Source organism: Salvelinus alpinus, chromosome 6, assembly GCF_045679555.1.
Source record: "Salvelinus alpinus chromosome 6, SLU_Salpinus.1, whole genome shotgun sequence".
NCBI lineage: Eukaryota > Metazoa > Chordata > Actinopteri > Salmoniformes > Salmonidae > Salvelinus > Salvelinus alpinus.
In genome coordinates, this window is record NC_092091.1 from 31156361 (window position 1) to 31177385 (window position 21025).

Sequence of the window (21025 nt, forward strand, 5' to 3'; positions counted from 1 at the left end):
AGGCCACTGTGTTCTTGGGGACCTTCAACGCTGCAGATATTTTTTGGTACACTTCCCCAGATCTGTGCCTCGACACAATCCTGTCTCGGAGCTCTACGGACAATTCCTTCGACCTCATGGCTTGGTTTTTGCTCTGACATGCACTGTCAACTGTGGGACCTTATATAGACAGGTGTGTGCCTTTCCAAATCATGTCCAATCAAAAGAATTTACCACAGGTGGACTCCAATCAGGTTGTAGAAACATCTCAAGGATGATCAATGGAAACAGGACAATTTCGAGTCTCATAGCAAAGGGTCTGAATACTTATGTAAATAAGGTATTTCTTTTCATATATATATAAATTTGCAAACAATTCTAAAAACAGCTTTTGCTTTGTCATTATGGGGAATTGTGTGTAGATTGCTGAGGATTTTTTTTTTTTTAATCCGTTTTAGAATAAAGCTGTAACGTAACAAAATGTGGAGTCAAGGGGTCTGAATACTTTCCGAAGGCACTGTAAATGCGTAATTATAGATATGTGATGTATTCATTGTGATGTATCCTGACTAGTCACACAAACATAGAAAAATGCAATATCCTCTATTGCATTTTTGGATATTATTCTGTTGTTATTCTTCACTCGTGAGGGAGGGAATTTAGAAAATATCTTAATGATTTGCAGGTTTTTTGTAACAAGATGACAAGATACAATGCAATATTTTTTAAACTTACAGAAGGCAAATTATTTCTTCTAAATTAAATAGAAATGTTGAAATTAGTTGGCAGGGGTCTTAACTTCAACATTACTGTGTTTTGATGTATTTCTAATACATTTTAAGACTTTTTCTGGTAGATATTTTCTAACACCCTTTTTCATCTGTTTGACCAGAAATGAAAGCCTTTGCTTATTCCTAATTTTAGGATGGAAAATGAAGTTCACATGTTGGTGCTCATTTGGGTTTAATGCCGCATTCATGTGCTGGTTGGAACTAGGAACCTCTGAAATGTCCAACTTTCTAATTGGTTGTAGATATACACGTGCCACGTTCAACCAGTTAGCGAGTCAGAAATTTCAGAGGTTCCTAGTTCCGACTAGTACGTGAACGCGGCATGCTGGCGGGAACCGGGTTACCGGGATTTACCAAGACTACCCACCCAAACCCACTCCTCTTTCCCGAAATTAATAATTGTGAGAAACCGGTCAATTATAGGCAAATACAGTCTTTCTATCAACAGTGTGGTGTGAAATGGAACTGTTAAATTATATGCAATGTCTAAATCTGTCTTACTACAGCATTTTCTTCTCTGCTGTCTGCATGATCAATAATCAATGCTCTGCGTGTGTGTCTGTGTGTGTGTTGTAGCCTACCATATTTACTTTCACAATTTCGCCATAAATTCAAAGGGGACACGTTGTTTATGCTGAAACTATACATGCCACCTGGAAATGCAGTTGATACGATAACAAAATTGGCTCCAACTCGCCCCTTACGTTATATCACACGAGACCTGAAGGAACTAATCTTCGTATTCTTTAAAAGTCTTGTCTGTTTCTCCTCGTCTGTTTGTGTATTGTTTCAGTTCACCTCTGTATTTGAGGTTGTCTAACCGCTAACCAGTGTTCCAGGTGTGCTATAAGACCCCACTGACATTATAGAAGAGCAGTAGGCCTATCGAAAGTGTCAGGGGGAAGTCTAGGCGGACCTATTGGATGACAGGAGTGACCAGTGGACTGAGAGGCTCTTTGTGTGCCCCCAGCCCCCGATCCCCTCCTGCTTTTTTTCCTGATTTTCCAAATGTATGTGTGCATTTTTGTTGAAATACCCAAACCTGATACTGTAGGTTTAGAGGCCAGAACACCTTTTCATGTTTCACAAACCCCATCAGTCCCCTACCACCCCAACTCCCTATTTCAAGGCTATTGTGAAACAGCCAGCAAACCATTTCCTGCAGCTCCGAGGTCACTGGATAAATTATGTTTTCGTTTGTCAACCCCTGGTCCCCGACGGACCCTGTTAGAGAAGGTTCTTCAGAGGGCGTCTACAGAGATTACAGTACTGATGAAGGGTGAGAAATTACAGGCACTTAGGAGTGAGCAGAGAACCGAGGGACCACCCCTACGAGGGTCCTCCTAGGCATTCATACTGTAATAAGTGTACACAAACACATATTTCCTTTCATGTTCATGTATTACACTCATGAGCACACACACACACACACACACACACACACACACACACACACACACACACACACACACACACACACACACACACACACACACACACACACACACACACACACACACACACACACACACACACACACACACACTCACACACACGCACTCATACAAAATAGACTTAGTACACATTGCACACATGCATAGACACACTAAAACACACACACACTCCTAGATGGTAAATGACCGGCAGTTAAACAGTGAATTCAGTGTTAGTGTATTATCACAGCAGCCATACATTAGTTGAGTCCTTCAGCTGGGGTTTGCAGATGGAGGTCGTTTGAAGACAGGGGGTCACAGGTCTCTGCCCTGGGACAGGACACTGAGTGCTAGGGATGGCTCTGGGCATCAGCCCCAGACTTCCGCCTGCCTGACCTTATGCTGGTTTGTAGCAGAACCCCAACAATGATCTATACCCTGAGACGCAAAAGTAGAATCATGTTCATCATAGTCTACCCCTCTGTATTGTCCTGCCAGGGCTCAGTATGCGTGTGTGTGTGTTCGTGCGCATGTGCATGTGTATATGATTTGTATTACACTAACTTGGAAAATCGCAATGCCCACGTTATGGTGTTGAGATCCTAGAAAAATATTAATTTGGCCCCAGTGTGGAGCTGAAATGTCTGACTAAACCCGTACTCAGTCCACGTCTTATTTTCCCATAGTAGCCTAGGTGCCTTGGATAGTAGCCTAGGTGCCTTGGATAGTAGCCTAGGTGCCTTGGATAGTAGCCTAGGTGCCTTGGATAGTAGCCTAGGTGCCTTGGATAGTAGCCTCGGTGCCTTGGCCTCATTCTGCTCTACAAAGCTTATAACAGTCATCAGAGAGTCTACAGTTTCACTGCTTTCTCTGCCAAAGGGATAATCATCTCTGAGAAGCGTTCCATGTTCTTCTTAAGTTTCAAATCACATGAGAGTGTCATGAACAGAGGCTGTGTGTTAGTGTGTGTGTGTGTGTGTGTGTGTGTGTGTGTGTGGGTGTGGGTGTGGGTGTGGGTGTGTGTGTGTGTGTGTGTGTGTGTGTGTGTGTGTGTGTGTGTGTGTGTGTGTGTGTGTGTGTGAGGTGCATGGCTGTCTGTCTCTGTGGGTCTGTATGCATACCTGCCACTCTAGTGGCTATTTCTCCTTCACAAACTCTCCCAAATTGTACATTAACGATTACCGGGATCCCTGGAGTGTCAAATCTTCACATTTCCAGATAAAATAAAATCACAAGACCTGCGAAATTACAAAATGTGTCCCCCAATGTCGAATTTATGCAATTCCACAAAATACACAACATGCCAGCAGCAGATTTTCAAAAAGGAAAATAGCACATTTTCCAAACAGGTTGTTGTATGGAAGCCTTTAGCCTAGCTGATTTACTGAAAGCCCAAGCCCAGGCCTGGTTCTACATCACATCAATTAAATGCTCCCAATCCCGATAAAAAGACAGATTTTTAGAAAACACTACAGTAGGCTATATTGATATAACTGGGTTTGAGAACAAAGCTCCTGAGGTGGGCTGTAGAGGAGTGAGGAAATGAGAAAACACCCATTGGGCCTAGAAAAAGCGCAGAAAGCAGAAAACTCACCTTAGTGATGATCAACTGAATGAAAATACTGGAATAAAGTAGGCTAATACAATTGAAGGCATTTATCAAATTCTTACTTATGCTGAAACTCCCAAAATCGTATCCAACCGTTATACTAATGTAAAGCAATAGTTGTGTGTGGTCACCTAGATTATTTCAGCACAGTTTTGACACAAGCATGGGCCGACTAGATAAATCAGAACTGATCAGATCAATCAGTGTCAGATTTTTGTTTTCACTGAATCTCCCTTTGGATATTTGGTAACAATTAGCACGGGGGAATGTTAGCTAAATTGAGATGAGTGCTAATGATTTTCTTTATTCTAGTCTGCTCATATATTAGCTAATCAGAAAAATGTTCTAGCATGTTATACAATTGGATGTTGATCTTCTACTCCCGAACAAAAGCCTGTGACTTGTCTGATAATCAATCAATGTGATTTGTTGAACTGAATCTCTGTCTGTATATTTGGTTAAAAGATCTCTGGCTGGACAAGTGGAAGTGGTAGCTCATGTATTCGTTTGCTCATCTATCAATGATCAAAGTAATTTAGCATGAAATAATGTAGCCTAAATCAAGTGAATGATCTATGTAGTGACTCATGTAGTAGCCTTATATAGAGCCTAGGCTATTTTCCTATCATTCCAATCCCACTGAAACCCAAAATCCTGACTCATGTCTCGCATGAAAATTCCTAACTTTATTCTGTAATCCATAGGTTGCATTATCAAAGCACGTCTCGCCTATGCATGTCAAAATACCGCTATAACATTTCCCCCGCTGTCTCGTTTTGCTGCCCTTATGAGAGTTTCCGTAGACAATGTGTGATCAACTAACGATACGAGAGTAGGTAGATATGGACTTTAAAAAAAGAGTTGGTCCCGTTAAGAGACCTTGACATTTAACAAGTTCCTCTATGCATCTCCCCGTTATTCATGAGCTGATCTGCTATCCGTATAAACATCAACTCTATTTTGCCAAATAGAAGATATTCTGTAATTCGTTGGAGGTTATGTGGCAAGTTTAGCAACTTTTGTCAATTGACTTTTGTTGGACTGCAATTAGAAAGTTTGTATGATTCGAAAACGCTATAGCCTACTCCGGGTGCACGCTCCGAGTCCTGAGCACGCTCTGTCTCTGTCTCTACTGCTGAAATGCGCTGAAATTATTGAGGAACATGATAACGCTCGGAATTTATGAAAGGCCTGTTTCGCTATTCACAACAATGTCATTAGCGATCAGTTACTCTATGATTGCTTAAAAGCTGTGAAATCTTTACATAGTGGAGCAGCCAAGCCGGTAATGTGGCGCAGGAACAATTTAATTTTGGGAGAACCCTGGCATAGTGACCATATCTTGATTGTAAACGCTTTAAAATAGGCACTTCCGATTTATGCGGTACATTCCCGAGACTCTCGGGATAAATATAAATAAAATGATCAATTATTCCCGGTATTTTTTCGGCAAAAAATGACTGTACATGCTCACACACTGCCATGTATCTTTTGTAATTATACATCTAACATAAAAATATATTGTTTCCCTGACAATATATTTTTGTCTATCTGCTGCAGTGATTGTTAAACTGGCCCTTGCTCCAGAGCAGTCTGCCATGCCTCACACTGGCCTAGGAAACTTCTGACACCAGCATAGTGAATTTGAGGGGCAGGCAAGTCATGCTAACCCTGGCCAAGGATCAAAGCTGGGTCTTCGCGCACAAGTCTCGCCATTCTACCATACCTGCAGTGTTATGGATGTCTCCACTCTTCATTCAGCTGCATATATACATAACTCACAGATCAAAGCATTACTATGTTAAAAAACAAATATACACAGCCCACCAGACTGAATTACACTTTGACTCTGATGTTTTAATAAAACATGTATGCCAAACAAAAAACGTTGTCTATTTAAAAGTGTAACAAACCAAACAACTCTATGCAGAAGGACTTTGAACAATTTACACAGAAAATGTCACAAAAACACATTTACTGGAATATCTGTCCAGATGCAAAGTTTGGTGATTTTTGATGTATTTTTTGTTTAACTAGGCAATGACGGCATACACCAGAAAAACCCTAACCCAGACAACGCTGGGACAATTGTTCTCCGCCCTATGGGACTCCCAATCACAGCCAGTTGTGATGCAGCCTGGAATTGAACCAGAGTCGGTAGTGACTAGCACTGAAATGTAGTGCATTAGACCGCTGCACCACTCAGGAGCCCAGTGGTAGAATTAGGGTACAATCTCCATCTGTCTTTTAGGCGACCACATTTTCCAAAAACTCAGTTAGATATCGGCTCTGAATGGAGACTCAAAGATGTCTGCAGAAAGAATGGTGTGTCAGCTGGCGGCAGGTAGCCTAGTGGTTAGAGTGTTGGACTAGTAAGCGAAAGGTTGCAAGATTGAATCCCTGAGCTGACAAAATACAGATCTGTTGTTCTGCCCCTGAACAAGGCAGTTAACCCATTGTTCCTAGGCTGTTGATTGAAAATAAGAATGTGTTCTTAAGTGACTTGCCTAGTTAAATAAAGGTATAAAACAGTAAATGGAAAGAGGGTAGGTGTCAGTATGATCTGGGAGAGGTGACATTAACTAGAGAGAGAAAGCAGCATCTCCTGTCTGTGAGCTCCAGAAAAAAGGCTTTTCTGTGTGGCTTACTCTGTGGTTTGTGTCTGTGTGTATATCAAGAAGTGTGAGTTTCTATTTTTTTCAGGCTTATACCTACTAAGTGACTAGTACAGAGAGAACGAAGGAGGGCCTTGGCTTCATTAAAACTCCATCTACCTCCATTCAGACCTTATTCATGAGTGTATTGACCCTCAGAGCATAGCTCTAGCAGTCCCTACTTACTGGCTTTATTAGTAGGAGTTTACAGGCCTGTCCATGACATTCCCACAGCTCTCTGGGAGCTCCACATGATTCCAGGGCAACAGCAGGTTAATGTAAGCCAGGTGGAGCCTCCTCTACGCTTCCTCTGAACGGGGTTGTTTGATTGACAGGGAGTTGTGGTGGAGAATCAGAGCGTTACTGCTCAGAATCGAGTTGTGATGGAAACATGGAGAGTCACAAGGAACAGCTGTTTGTCTTAGCCACAACAGTCAGGACTTTTCCACTCAACTGTGACCACTCTTAATTACAACGTGTGGATGTGTGTGTGATCGGGTCTGTGTCGGTGTGTGCCAGTGCATGCTGAACTCCTCCTCTTCTCTTATATGTGGCAAGTGTACTGTATGTGTGGTTAAAACGGTTACCCTACATCCTAAAACACATGTAAACACGAAACGATCGCAGACACTGATGTGACATTAGTTCTACGTTGTTCCGGTGTAGAGAGTACTTTTGGCGACTTTTGACACTTGGCATATGACAACATTTACCAAAATTCAAATACATTCATCCAAATAATTCACTCTGGCAGTCCCATTCACTCTGGTACTGTATGTCCATGGGAAATTGTTCTTATGTCAGTAATCATTTAAATCAAGGATCATGTTATGCGTCTGTGAACATAATGTAGGCTTAATGTAAAATCTATAAACACTCCTATTCTCCTTTCTGCTGATACACTGCTGCCTGACACCCTCCATATATCTACAGTATGTGATGTTAACTAGCCCACAGAAGAACATGACACCCAGGGTGACACAGGGATTACTTGTTCTATATTTAGTGTTTATGTACATGAATATTGGCAGGACAACTCTGTACATGTGACACACACAGCGATACAGTGGTAACACACAGACCTCCAGCACAGAACACATTTACAGACAGGCTCTAGAGCGCACACTGGCTGAGTTACACAACGGAATGTCTCCACAATGACAATTTCCTCATAGAATTTGAATTATTTCTTCATAACAGTAATAGTCATCATGATCAATAAAAACAAACAATCAAATCAAAAGAGGCGAAGTATAAAATAATTTAAATCTCTCCTAAATGTAAATGATGCACTGAGAGAACTATACACGGCTGGTAGCTATTTTATCTCTGCAGGTCAACTTAAATTGAAACTGAAGTAACAAACCATTTTGACAGAGGAACGCAAGAGTCATGCAGCGACAGAGAGATGCACAAGATGAAACAGTCTCTTCTCTGAAGCTCTGAAGTCTCCCTGTTGGCAACGAGATTCTGTGACCCCAAGCACAGGGCGATCCATAGGTGAGCACCTCTCACCTATGGATCGCCCAAAAACATGCCAACAATGAAATGTAAACATAAATATACAGGTTGATATCTCCCTCTGCAAACAGTTAAGTCTCTGCCACAGGCTCATCAGCTGTGTGAGTGGTCAGTCTGTATACACTCCTTAGTAGAATATCACTTAGAGTTAAATAAAACTTTTTTAATATATATATATATATAATAGATTTATTCTGTGCAGTCTATTAGCAGTACTTCCTCGTTTTCACCAGTTTGCTCTGGTATTTGACTGAGTGACCACTGTGGCCCACAACATAAACGTCCAACAGATAGGTCTTGCCCGGCTCCAGCCCTGTGATGGTTTCCGTGGTAACGGCCTTCTGCAGGTTTGGGCTGTGGAAGTACTTGCAGAGGACCTTCTCTGACTTCCTGCGCGTCTCAGGCCCGGCACACTGGTTCTGCTCACGGCGCCGCTGCTCCTCGCCGTAGCTCTCGGACACCTCTTTTTTGTAGACGCAGAACTTGTTGCGGTCCTGTGTTCCCAGCCAGGCCACAGTAGCAGAGGAGCAGGTACGCAGCTTGTCGAAGGCCTTGATGCGTGTGTCCTCGGGTAGCGATGGGAAGGGCTGCTTGCTGCTGGGCTTTGTGGTGGCCAGCACCTTCAGGGTGGACGCTCCTTTCCTACTGCCTCGCAGACGGATCAGGTACTTGGCCTTGGGCTTCCCTCGCAGCTGAAACTGCCGTACACCCTCCACATTTTGGGAGAGCAGCAGCTTGCCATCACGCCTAACCTGCACCTGAACAGAGTCCAGACAGGCATGTACAAACAGAGTGACCCTCTGGTGGGAGGAGACAGGGGCGAAGCGCAGGAACTTACTGCCCTTTCTCTTGATGAAGACGTCGGACACTTTGCCATCCTTCAGTTCCACCGTCTTCTGCCGAGCCTCCGCCTTGGTGCGGGCGAAGGTGCCCACATAGGCGGTGCTGGTGTTGGTGGCAGAGTTCACAGCGAACACGTCAAAGTAATACTGAGTGTCCGGCTTCAGGTCCGACACGGTGAAGATATTCTTGTTACCAATGCAGACTTTCTGAATGTCAGAGGCTTTGGGTTTGGCTGTGTAGGAGCGGGAGATCTTGTTGCTGGTGAGACCTCGGTTTAAGTTATTGTCTGAGGGGACAAAGCCGAAGTGAGCAAAGTCGAAGGGGCTGAAGTCCCGGCCTGGCTTTGGAGCGGCCATGAAGGCATCGTCAGCGCTGATCTTAGCCTCGGCAGCACACAGGCTCTTGAAGTTGTGCTCCTTGTTGATGACCACACAGTACTGGACGGGCTGGCCCATCAGAACGCCCGTAGGGGTGGGCTTCCAGGCCAGGGTGACAGTGGTCCGGCCCAGGGCGGTGACGTCCACCCGGGGATCGTAGGGCAGCTCGGGGTAGGGCTGGTCAGACGCTGGGGTGGTGGTAGCGTACACCTTGAAGTTGCTGTCCTTCTCTGTGGAGAGCATCTCCAGCTGATAGAGGCCGGAGGGAGAGCTGGTGGCCACATAGGACTCCACATCATTCCCCTTGTAGGAGAAGAGCTCTGTGCCCTCATCTACTGTCACCTGCTGCTGCTTCTGCTGGTCCAGGGGCTCTGGCTCACCTGGAAAACACACGAACTTAACATGAGTTCCTTTCATATCACAGCATCCCCATCACCTCCTGAGATATTTCTTGCTAACCTCCCCTAATGTTTATTTAATTTTTTTTCTGAAGTAAAATAATTTCCACAGGTGGCTAAAAATGACCCGTTTAATGTGTTGATCCTGATGAGGTCATGGTAAAGCTCTCTCCGAGCCGTACGGACGATTAGCCCCTCACGAGCCAGCGACCATGTTTTCACTCTAAACATCCCCAAAAATCCCAGGCTGGTATTCACTTGGCCCTTCCTGGGAACTTGTGAAGCTATGCTACAAAGAGGCACCTTGTAGCCTATCCATGAGGGAGTCAGTCGCAGGCCTTATTTCAGCTGAGCAAGGAAACATAATATTATGCTTGTCAACCAGAGAGTGTGCTCAACGGTGTTCTAAATTAATGCTGAAAGATCCGATCCGAGGCCGAGACATTCAGCAGAGAGAGGAGCAAACAATTTGTGTATTTACACTGGAAACTAATGCAATCCTGATGGCTAGTGCTCCACTCAGCCTATGTGAATGGCTGCTCGGTATATGTTAAGCTGCCATATGTAGCACATATTGGAGATGAACTGTGTTGCAGTATTTAGTCTCTATTCTATAATCTATTAGGACAGTGAGTGAACATCAAAAAAGCAGGTGGTATCAGGCAAGGAGCCCATTTATTCATTGGCACAGACACATGCACACCCATATAGTCCTACACGTGCACACATGTACTTTCACACCCTCACATTATGCACACTCTAAAACCACCGCTGCAGTCCATGTCTGTGCTCTAATGGGACTGGGCTTGAGGGAGTTGATTGATTTCTTGTGTTTCTAAGACAATATCCAGATGGAGAGAGAGTGACTGAGTGTGTGAGAATGAGAGGGTCGAGAAAGAGCGAGAGAGAGAGAGAGAGTCTTCCCTTTGGAGGACAAAGGGAGTATACGTTAGGAATGGACAAGGGGGGTTATTGTACCTAGCTATATAAATATGTTTATGGGGGAGGAACGAGGAAGGTTTAATCACATTCTAAACTCTTTACTCATACACTGTGTTTGTCTGCCAGCCAACCAACCAGCCAGCCAAGGGCAGTCTGTTCTACTCAGAGCTCTGTTCCCTTTTCACAGACTACAGAGGTGTGGTCAATTCAGACTTCAGTGTGGTCAGTTCAGACATTGTGTCACTAGTTAGTTAATAACCATATCACAACCACACCAAAAAAGCTGACCAGAAACACGGCCCAACCACAACAAAATGTACAAAGTCTTTCTCGTTTTATTCAAAACTATATCAATCAAATGTTTATGTTGTTGTTAATTTATGTTCATCCTGATAAATTAGTGAGGTGATTGTTTATGTACGTGTTGTACATCAAACATATATTTCACAAGTTTTACAATGTAATTATTGTAATAGCCCAATTTACAAATAAATAATATTTATGTAAATCATATTTATGTAAATACCTGATCCCTCTCCACTGGCCTCCTCAGGCAGCTCCTGCAGAGTGAGCTTCCACTCCAGAGGAGCATCACACGGTGTCACCGTCACAGACAGTGGGGTGTTGTCCTCCTCCACCACAAAGTAGTACCTTCAGAAACAACAAGTATTGCCCAGGTAAATGACAGGGATCAAACAGAATGCAGGGTTAACTGCAGGGTTAACTACTGAAATCACCCTACACACTAAGTCTATGGTGACTCTATGGAATGCTAATGACATGGGTCTCTATCAGCAGACATGACCTAAATCACATGAACATCTCTTTCTCATCTATAATGCATTTCCTCATCCTAGTATACATTACAATGCATTCCATATTCCCCATGCATCCATTTGCCATAAGTCGTCATACAGAGCCTACAGTGCTATTTAGTGTGGGAAGGCTACGACGCTGTTTTCGAGTGATACACAACCTGGCCTCATGCATTTAGTAAGATAAGACATACAGTACATGTACATGTTTGGAGAAGTAAACCTACATGTTGGTAATGGTTGTTGATAGTGACGGCTGTCTTTACATAGACCTAAACTCGTTACCTTTTGGGCGTGTCCCTGAACAAGTATCCACTGATCTCGGCTCCATCTGGGATGACGGAGGAATCATGGAACAGGGTCTTGTCTCTGATCTGCATCTGGAACAGGCCCTCGTCTCGCGTGGGCAGCTTCTGGCCCACTACAACCCCCAGCAGTAGAGCCAGGGCCAGAGGCCAGCCCTGAGGTCCAAAATCCAGCCTCATCCTCCTGTAACACATAAAGCAGATATGCAGGACCGTCAGAACAAGTAGAAGTCACGTTAGAAAAGCAAAAGTAGTGAATATTGAACATCTTTCTATAAATACTTGGACGAGGAACTTGAAAATGTACTTCCAGTTTTGCCTGTTAAGTCTATCAGAATGGAAGGGAAACCAGTAACACGCTGCCAAAGAGAGGAAAGTGAGAGACAGAGATGGACAGAGAGAGGCCCCATCTCTTGGAAAAAAGAGAGAAAGTGGAAGGCAGACAAAAAGAGAGAAGACACTTTGGATCAGAAAGAGGGAGAAGATCAAGAGGAATACAGCGGCTAGTGTGAGAAAGGTTCCCCAAGGTCAGAGAAACTAGATTGAAGGGGATAGAAGAGGAGAAGAGATTGGCACCAGCCGCTAAACTGTACTGTTCAGTAGATATCCCCACGGCTATGGGACGTGGCTCAGTACACAGGTCTTTGCAGCTCACTGAAGATCAGGAACACTCAGATATCCTCTGTCTATTGATTTGGCCACATTGATTGCAGCTGATGGGAAAGCCAAATCCCTGGTGATTTAATCAGGATAATGATAGCAGATTAGCCAGATACTTTACTGCCATTTACAGCAAGTGAGAGTGTGTCCTTTTAATGACCCCTCTCTCTCCCTCCTTGCTCTCCTTTTCTCCCTCCCTCTTTCTTTTCCACCCTAGCTCTCCATCTATTTTTCTGTTGCAAATATAGCTCATCTTTGTCTCTTGCACACACATACAATCTCCATCCCTCCCTCTTTCTGTCCTTGTCACACAGACATCCTATCATTCCTCCCTCCCTCTGGAGAGACAGATAAGTCAAACCAGAGAACCCAAAGCTGGACATGCTTCCATGCTACAAACATGGCTTCATTACTACATTGTCTTCCTTTTAAAACACAAGCCAGAGAAAAGCCCTTGACAGCTGTGTAAATTTTTCCCTTTATGCCTCTCGTGTCTGAGCTGAGCCTTCCCTCATTCAGCCAGACTTCAGAGAGGTGGAGGAAAGCCTTCTAAGTGGTACTTTGAGATTTGACTCACAGAGAGGAGATCCTTATCTCCGCTTGTCTTATTCCACTTCAGAAGCGTGTCGGGCGGAACAAAGACATGTCTATTAATACTGGAGACAGTCCTGAGGTGGTATGTACAGAGCTCTACAGAGTTGTCTCTCACTCTTCAGCCCCAAAACAAAGAGGCCCCAGTCTCTGCTGCACCAAGCCCACATAATGACACTACCGGACTGATGTCATCAGATATGGGGTATGTGCGCTCTCAATTATTAATTAGTGTGGAATCGTCCAGCAGATTTGCTTGCAAACATTTGTGGCATAACTCAACATGCACTTGATGTGCTGTTTCCAATGTAAGCAACTTGCCCACCGCGTGTGATATTACTGATTCAAACTAATGGCTTGGGTTTGAGTTGGTCAAAGTGCTGCAGTATCCCAAGTCTGAGAAGCGTTACCACTAAATGCTACGTTCCTCTATCCAGACTCAGATCCCGTGTATGAGCCACCACTGAAAGATGACACCTGCCCATTAAAACAGTTGGATTTGACTGTGCTAATGTCTAGACCTTGAGGTTGTGTGGTGCAGCACAGGCAGTATGTATGGGTCATACAGGCTGGAATCTGGAATGTTTGTGCATGCATGAGACTGCAGGCCTGCCTCTACCATTCACAGGCTCCCTTTACCAAAATAAAACTTCAAAAAAGCTGCATCTGGAACAAATAAAGCCTAATGTTTAATTAGAGTGAGGGAGAATGTATGATAGTAATTTGGGGGGAGGATAATTTGAAGGCAGAGCCGGCCACAATCGTGTCAACTTTGTTTTGCTGCTGTTTTTTGTATATTTATATATTCATTTATTTTTCAGTTTCACTCCGACTAGAACTTTGTTCAAAACTTGAAGCTCTTTTGGTTGTTAAAGAAAAAGTCTAATGCATAATAAATGGTAAGTTGTGGCAGCTTGAGGGGTGGGGAGGGGGAGGGGATAATACTGAACAGGTTAGGTGCACAAAGCATAATTAAGATAGTAATTGATGGAAATAAAGATATGTCACAGTTCAACTGTTTAACCCATAGTAATAACTACGTAATAACCATCTAAATGATATGATTTTACAATGACGGTTAGTTCCTCCTGAATTCCTATGACAACAACAAATGAACCAGTGTTTACCCTGTGCCTATATCCTGCCTTTACCAGAACTATGTGAATGACAACTTAGCCAAATAACAATGTTAAAGGGATACCCCAATGGATTTTGGCAATGAGGTCCCTTTATCTACTTCCCCAGAGTCAGATGAACTCGTGGATACCATTTTTATGTCTCAATCAATCCGTACATTAAACAAATGAAATGTATTACATGATAAAGAAGTCATTGTGTGTGGTCAGTTTGGTTGTAGGATGTAGATGTTTGTTTATGAATGTTTTTATGGGTGTGTTTGTAAATTTAATCTGGAGTGCGCTCTGGGAATTCGTAAATTCATAGCATTGTCAGATTGTCTGTTCGTAAAGTCAGAGCGTTTCGCACTACACTGGACACTCTGACCGAGGAGTAGGGTTGATCTGAGCATTCTGATCTCACAACAGCAGTCAAGCGCCCAAGCTGGCTAATGTTGGCTAGCTTGCTAGATACTTCAAGACACAAATCAGAGAACACCTCACTCTGACCATTTTACTCGCCCTAGCAGAGCTGGTTAGGCTGTTTTCATGTTATCCAGAGTGTTGATGAATGTAACTGGGCTGCTGGCAACAATTTAATTGCACTTTTTTTGCAGACTTTTACTGACACCGGCCATATTCAACGGGTGTTGAGCGTTCATAAATTCATCAGTTATTCTGCGCTCTGGCACACTCAGACGTGAGTGCTCTGAAATCGGAGTAGATAGCCAGTGTGAACGGTTTGAGATCAGTTGGTGAGTCAGTGAGTCAGCTGGTATTCCAGAAGTCAGTCAGTCAATGTGAAGCTAGCCCAGCACAGCCTGATGACTAGCACACCTAATCAGTGTTCCTGAGTGACAGAGAACATGTATGCACAACGGAGCAGCTTACGCCTGTCATTCACACGGCCCTGCAATAGTTCTGCCCTCCAACTGTCCAACATGAAAGACCCATGTGGAGTGTGTGTGAGGGCCTCTGCGTGTGTGTGTGTGTGTGTGTGTGTGTGTGTGTGTGTGTGTGTGTGTGTGTGTGTGTGTGTGTGTGTGTGTGTGTGTGTGTGTGTGTGTGTGTGTGTGTGTGTGTGTGTGTGTGTATGCGCGTGTGTGTGTGAATGTATAAGCATATGTCTGTAAAAGAAGATTGTGTGTGCGTGTCTGCGTTTTTGCCTGCCAGGGTGTATACCAGGCCTCCGACTACCCCTACACTACCACATCGCCCCTCCATCTCTCCATCCCTCCAATATCTTCTCTGGGTTGCCCTCTCCATCCAGCCGCAGCCGCAGTCCCAACCCCATCCTCCCTCCAGCCTCCCACCCCCAGCTCCATGACTCCCTGTCAGGACGGGTAAACCTCATGCCTGCTCCCACATGGAGCTCATTAGCAGGACGGGAAGGAAACAAATACACTTTAATTTCAACACAAATAAAGAGACATTTAAGATTCTCCCCAACGAGACGCCTGGCAGGGCTCACAGGACCTGGAGCCTTTGTTTGATTTCTTAAAGCTGCTCTGAAGGCATATTTACGGTCGGTAGGTCTTCAGTAGCAGACTCCATCACTGCTGTGCTGTCAATTCAGGGCCAACCGGGGGATTGGGGATACAGACAGACAGGCAGGCAAGGGCTGAGGGCTCAGAGCCTGAGATGGAACCAACCACACATAACCTGGGCCCATTCTGACGGAGAGCCAAACCGAGAGCACGTCTGGTGCTCTTGGAGAGCCAAACAGCTCATTAATGAATTGGTAGAGACTGTGGTTTAGGCTCCTGTCCAGGGGCAGAACTTTTGTCTGTGCACAATGTGAGTTTCTCTGTTTGTGTATGTCTTCTAAACCGTCAAATTCCTCAGAGTGTGTATAAGTCTACATCATCACTCATATTCTGTCTCTAAACCACCCACATCATCATCATCATCAGCCCACAAAGACTCAAAGACTTTGCTGCTGCTGGCACAATAGCGTGTTCAGGAAGGGGAGCCTATTTTCCATCCCTGCCTGCCTGCCTCTCTCTTGTTCTGTTTTATGGTCCATCTCTGAGCGAGGCAGTGGTTAGCACGGCATCCTGGAATGTTACTTGGTGGAGCGGGTCAGGTCATAGGGCACTTTCTATTACTGCACAACAAATGAGCCATTCAAATGAGGGGCGCACCTTTGACTGATGTGCACTTCGTTGCTGTCATTATGACTAAAGGGAAGCGCACACAAGATTAGCTCACAAAAAGCCCCATGGGAAAGAAGTGGTCCACTCTCTGCCCATCAGCATATCAACGATAAGGGCATAGACCAGCATCGTGGGAAATGAGGCAGTCATGTATCCATTATGTTCCGCTGGGCAGAGAGCACAGACCCCTTCTTCAGGAGAGAGATCCGTCAGTCTGAGGGCACTGCCTCTGCTTGTGTCCATTTGAAGAGGCATAATGAGGGATTTGCAGAGTGAATGTTTTGGACACTGGGAGAGGGTGTGGGTGGATAAAATGAATAGTTTAATGAAGGGAATAAAAACCTGTCGCTATGTCCTTAATCTTCCAGCAACGACTCTGGACGTGACATCCCACTCCAGCGGTCCCCACAAAGCAAACGCAACGAGAAGAAGACTGTATATACTGCAGCTCGTCACTTCTCCGGACGCATAAATTGCAGTAGCAACACTGGCGGAATTCTTTCAGCCCAGAGTTTTCATATGCAAATCACGGTTTAGTTACGGTATGCAACACAGACCTTCCCATTTTCAGACTTTTTGTTCATGATTCATTCTCCTGAGAAAGTACGGGAGGCAGTGTGGCTTCTCTCTGCTACTAAATACAGTTATTCAAATTCCCATTCTGAGTCTGTCTCTCATTATACTCCTGAGCCCAATGGGGAATGCAGCTGAGGAAAAAAACAAGTCTCACCAAGGGATGGATGAGGTGAATAACAGAAGCACAGAACTTGAAATTCCTTCCCTTCTGATTTCCTTGCGTAAAATTCATAACGTAAAATGCATTAATTTATACAAATAATTTATAAACGAATAACACGTTTAATAAATCAAAAATATATTATTACGACTCAAATAAATGTATATTTTTTTAAAGTTAATAAGAGAGGATTAATATGATCAATGATAAATTGTTTTAAAAAATGCAGTACAGTTTGTTTTAAATTTAATAAGATTTTTAAGGGTCTCCAAATGTGAATATATTTGTGTGAGAGAGTAATCAGAGCGGGATAGCGGTTATAGTGCAGGTGCGGGGGCTCGCAAAGGATTGAGGAAAACTATTCCAAAAACTGATGTCCCATTTAAAAAAAGAAAACAGATGTCCCAACATGTGTGGCATGTTGCATCGGCAGCACCACTATAAAAAAGGGCAAGTGAAGAGAATGTATGCCACGCACTATAGAATGGGGTGATAACGCATCTTGCTGATTTGCGTCTGGCCGCTTTGGAGGGTGCTCCGTCACCCCTGGGAGCATGGGAACCCAGTTAAGAGCACAAAGCAGCGCGCCTCAGATCCAGAGCCCCGAGCCCGTGGACACTGCCTTCCGCGTGTCCTTTTCATCTCCCTCAAAAGTTCATCCTTTTTGCGCGACATTAACCGTGCCAAGTGAAATAGTGGCCACAGCCAAACTAAGGGAACCAAATTAAAAGAGCATGCGAGCCCGGGCTTGATTGAAATGTGTTTGAAAACCTTAACTTCCCGGAGTTGTAAACCACAAAACCCTTTCCTCTCTATCTGGCAGTATTTTCAAAGGCAAGCGTTCTTTAATCGGAGAGTCCCTCTCTGTTTTTCTTTTGTATGGAACCGTCTCGTTATGTTCAAAAAGCGCTCCACAAACCATATAGAGTAGACCAGGCTACTACAAAAACGCAAGCATGTTGCCCGAAAGCAGCCTTTTCAATCGATGTGATTTGGCATTCATAAGTTTAGGCTATTTCATGGGATATTTATATAAAACAGAGATCTAATGAGCCACGGATACATTTAAAATATTTTGTGAATGAGCGTCTTACCTTTCAGTTTTAGGGATGATGAAAATAGTTGGAAAGTTGTATGGATATGTTGCTTTTTCCTAACCAGCGCAACAATTATGAGACCACAATAAAAAATGTTAAAAATTAAGAAAAAAAATGCAAAACAGTTGTCCTTTTCACTGTCCAATAGATTCCTCGAGTCAGTTCTTGTGTGGTGGCAATCGGATTACAGGTCTGGTTAGTTGGTGGCAGTTCTGGAGGGTTGAGCCTTGTTTCAGAATCTGAGTGGGTAGGTTTCCTGAGTTCTGGCTGCGCGTCCGTCCCCTGCCGCGCGGCTGCTATTGAGACTCCGACTGGCAAACTGGTGCGAACTTCTGTCTCTGCGCTCTCCCTAGGTGCACTCCGATAACCAGCCCACTCCTCCTGGACATCACAACCCCAACAAATAAAAAACCAACCAGAGACCAGCCAGAACCAGCAACGGACCTATCACAGACATGAACTTAAACTGACATCACTTTATGAATGAAAAACCTATATTTATACGTTACTTTGGATTTACTTTGAATGGATATAGCCATACGAAGTAGACCTAATTTGTATAAATTGGATGACAATTACACACGTTTTACATACATTGTATTAAACCTTTTTTCTTTGCATTTAAAATAAAACTTTAAAAACATTTCCCCATCGAATAAGGTAATATCCCTACAAGGCGAACACTAAGGTTGAACTTACCAGAAATACTTGAGAGACGTGTCTGTAAACCTAGAGCAAAACAAGGTATAGATCTGGTGTCTTCGCCTCTGTTATTTTAAGAGCGGGGATCCCCTGTGAGCTGTTTACGTACGTCGTAATGCGCGCAGAAAACGAGCACACTTGGGTAGGACCCTTTTCAAAGTCACGCAACCCTCGGGTTATATTTTCTGTGTTGTCAGTGAGCAAGTTTTATCATGAGCCTAGATAGATGTGTAAGCACCACCATTTTATCCCTTCATCTGTCGTGTGTAATTTATGTGTAATGTATCCATAAAGAGCGTTTTCTCTGGGTTGCTTTCGTTTGTCCGGAGTGTTTACACCAAACCAATTCGACTGGGCCGAATGTGTTTTTGTTGCTTACATTACATTATTCCGTGTAGCCTAAAGGTGTGAAAACGCCGGCGGTACAGAGATGCTTTTGTCTGTTCCCGGGCCATAACCCAGGGAAGTAAATATTTATCCAAGATAAGAGCCTTTGACTGAGTTCTGTCGGTGATGTGAATTGTAAATAATTTACGACTTTATGGGGGCTGCCGAGCTCAGCAAAGTAGCCCGAGTAAAATGATGCCTTTATCCCACCCCGTTCAGAAAATAGATAAGAGCGTTACGGTTTAAAACTGTTGTTTCATTACCCCGAATCCCTTGACGCATTAGCAGGAACAAGTCAATTTGTAAGTCGCTCTGGATAAGAGCGTCTGCTAAATGACTTAAATGTAAATGTAAATGTAAGTGTAGCAATAATGCATAGTCTATATAAAGGGTTAGCATACTCTACCTCGTTAAAGGGGAGAGGTTAAGGAAAGCAACGTTGGATAGGAGAGAACTTGGCAATTATTTAACATTATGTTAAAGAGCAGTTGGCCTAAATATGTAGATAATTTTCCATCATACATTTCCAATTTGACCTCTAGCCTAATCATATAATTTAATGCAGACTAATTCAATATGCGTAGCCTATTCTATATATTATATATTTTTCAGCCAAAAACAAATATATATGCGTAATTTCGCATTAAGCATATTCGTTCGACATTATAGTATCAGTATAGACAGTAAGTAGGCCTAACAAACATACCGCAATTAAAGTAAAAACCATTGAGTGAGACGCCTTGGTGCAACAGCATCATCTAGCGTCAGTGGTCTCTCTGGAGGCGTAAATCCGCGCACACTAGCCTACACTGGTTAGCGCGCTGGCTAGGGAATTACCGAGTGGACTTTCTATCACAGGAAATTGGTGGCACCTTAATTGTGGAGAACGCGCGCGTGGTAATGGCTGAAGCGGAATGGTATCAAATACATCAAACACACGAAGTTTATGGACATGGCTCTTGTTATGTCCACTGTAAACTAACGGTTCTCCAGGCACATGGCTGCCGCCATGGCGAAGTAGTCTCGTCAGCGCACAGGGTTTTATGCGTTGGAGTCATTCGGACAGACTATGTTGCCACAGTGGTAGGTGGGCAAGTGCTGGCCACTCCTGGCTCCTCGCATGGTCCGGACTGTCTGGATCCTGTAGGGAAGGTTGTGTCAAGTTTGATAAATTATTTGGGAGCAACTTGAAGTAGAGCTCCAGACCCCTGACTTCCTGACCTTGCATCTCACATCCTGCTATCACTCCGCATAATGCAAAGCCCTTCTCCCTCTCTCTCTCTCTCTCTCTCTCTCTCTCTCGCTCTCTCAATTAAATTTCAATCTAAGGGGCTTTATTGGCATGGGAAACATATGTTTACATTGCCAAAGCAAGTGAAATAGATAATAAACAAAAGTGAAATAAACAATAAAAATGAACAGTAAACATTACACTTATAAGTTCCAAAAGAATAAAAACATTTCAAATGTCATATTATGTATATATACAGTGTTGTAATGATGTCCAAATAGTTAAAGTACAAAAGGGAAAATAAATAAACATAAATATAGGTTGTATTTACAGTGGTGTTTGTTCTTCACGGGTTGACCTTTTCTATTAGCAACAGGTCACAAATCTTGCTGCTGTGATGGCACACTGTGGTATTTCACCCAATAGATATAGGAGTTCATCAAAATTGGATTTGTTTTCAAATTCTTTGTGGGTCTGTGTAATCTGAGGGAAATATGTGTCTCTAATATGGTCATACATTTGGCAGGAGGTTAGGAAGTGTATCTCAGTTTCCACCTCATTTTGTGGGCGGTGTGCACATAGCCTGTCTTCTCTTGAGAGCCAGGTCTGCCTTCAAAGGCCTTTCTCAATAGCAAGGCTATGCTCACTGAGTCTGTACATAGTGAAAGATTTCCTTCATTTTG

At 43.6% G+C, this 21025-nt stretch overlaps 1 protein-coding gene across 2 annotated transcripts; it reads right to left on the bottom strand.

The window, feature by feature from the left end:
• Positions 1 to 7453: 7453 nt before the first annotated feature.
• Positions 7454 to 18822, bottom strand: LOC139578542 (protein NDNF-like). Of its 2 annotated transcripts, none has more exons than XM_071406282.1 (4): positions 18722 to 18822; positions 11648 to 11851; positions 11074 to 11198; positions 7454 to 9587 (listed from the first exon to the last, which is right to left on the bottom strand). In XM_071406282.1, exons 2-4 carry the CDS (start codon positions 11845 to 11847, stop codon positions 8194 to 8196), a joined length of 1719 nt encoding a protein of 572 aa, XP_071262383.1. In that variant the 5' UTR covers positions 11848 to 11851; positions 18722 to 18822; the 3' UTR covers positions 7454 to 8193. The 2 variants fall into 2 exon arrangements, with proteins under 2 accessions (XP_071262383.1, XP_071262382.1); XM_071406281.1 differs by lacking the exon at positions 18722 to 18822 and adding an exon at positions 18020 to 18409.
• Positions 18823 to 21025: the final 2203 nt, after the last annotated feature.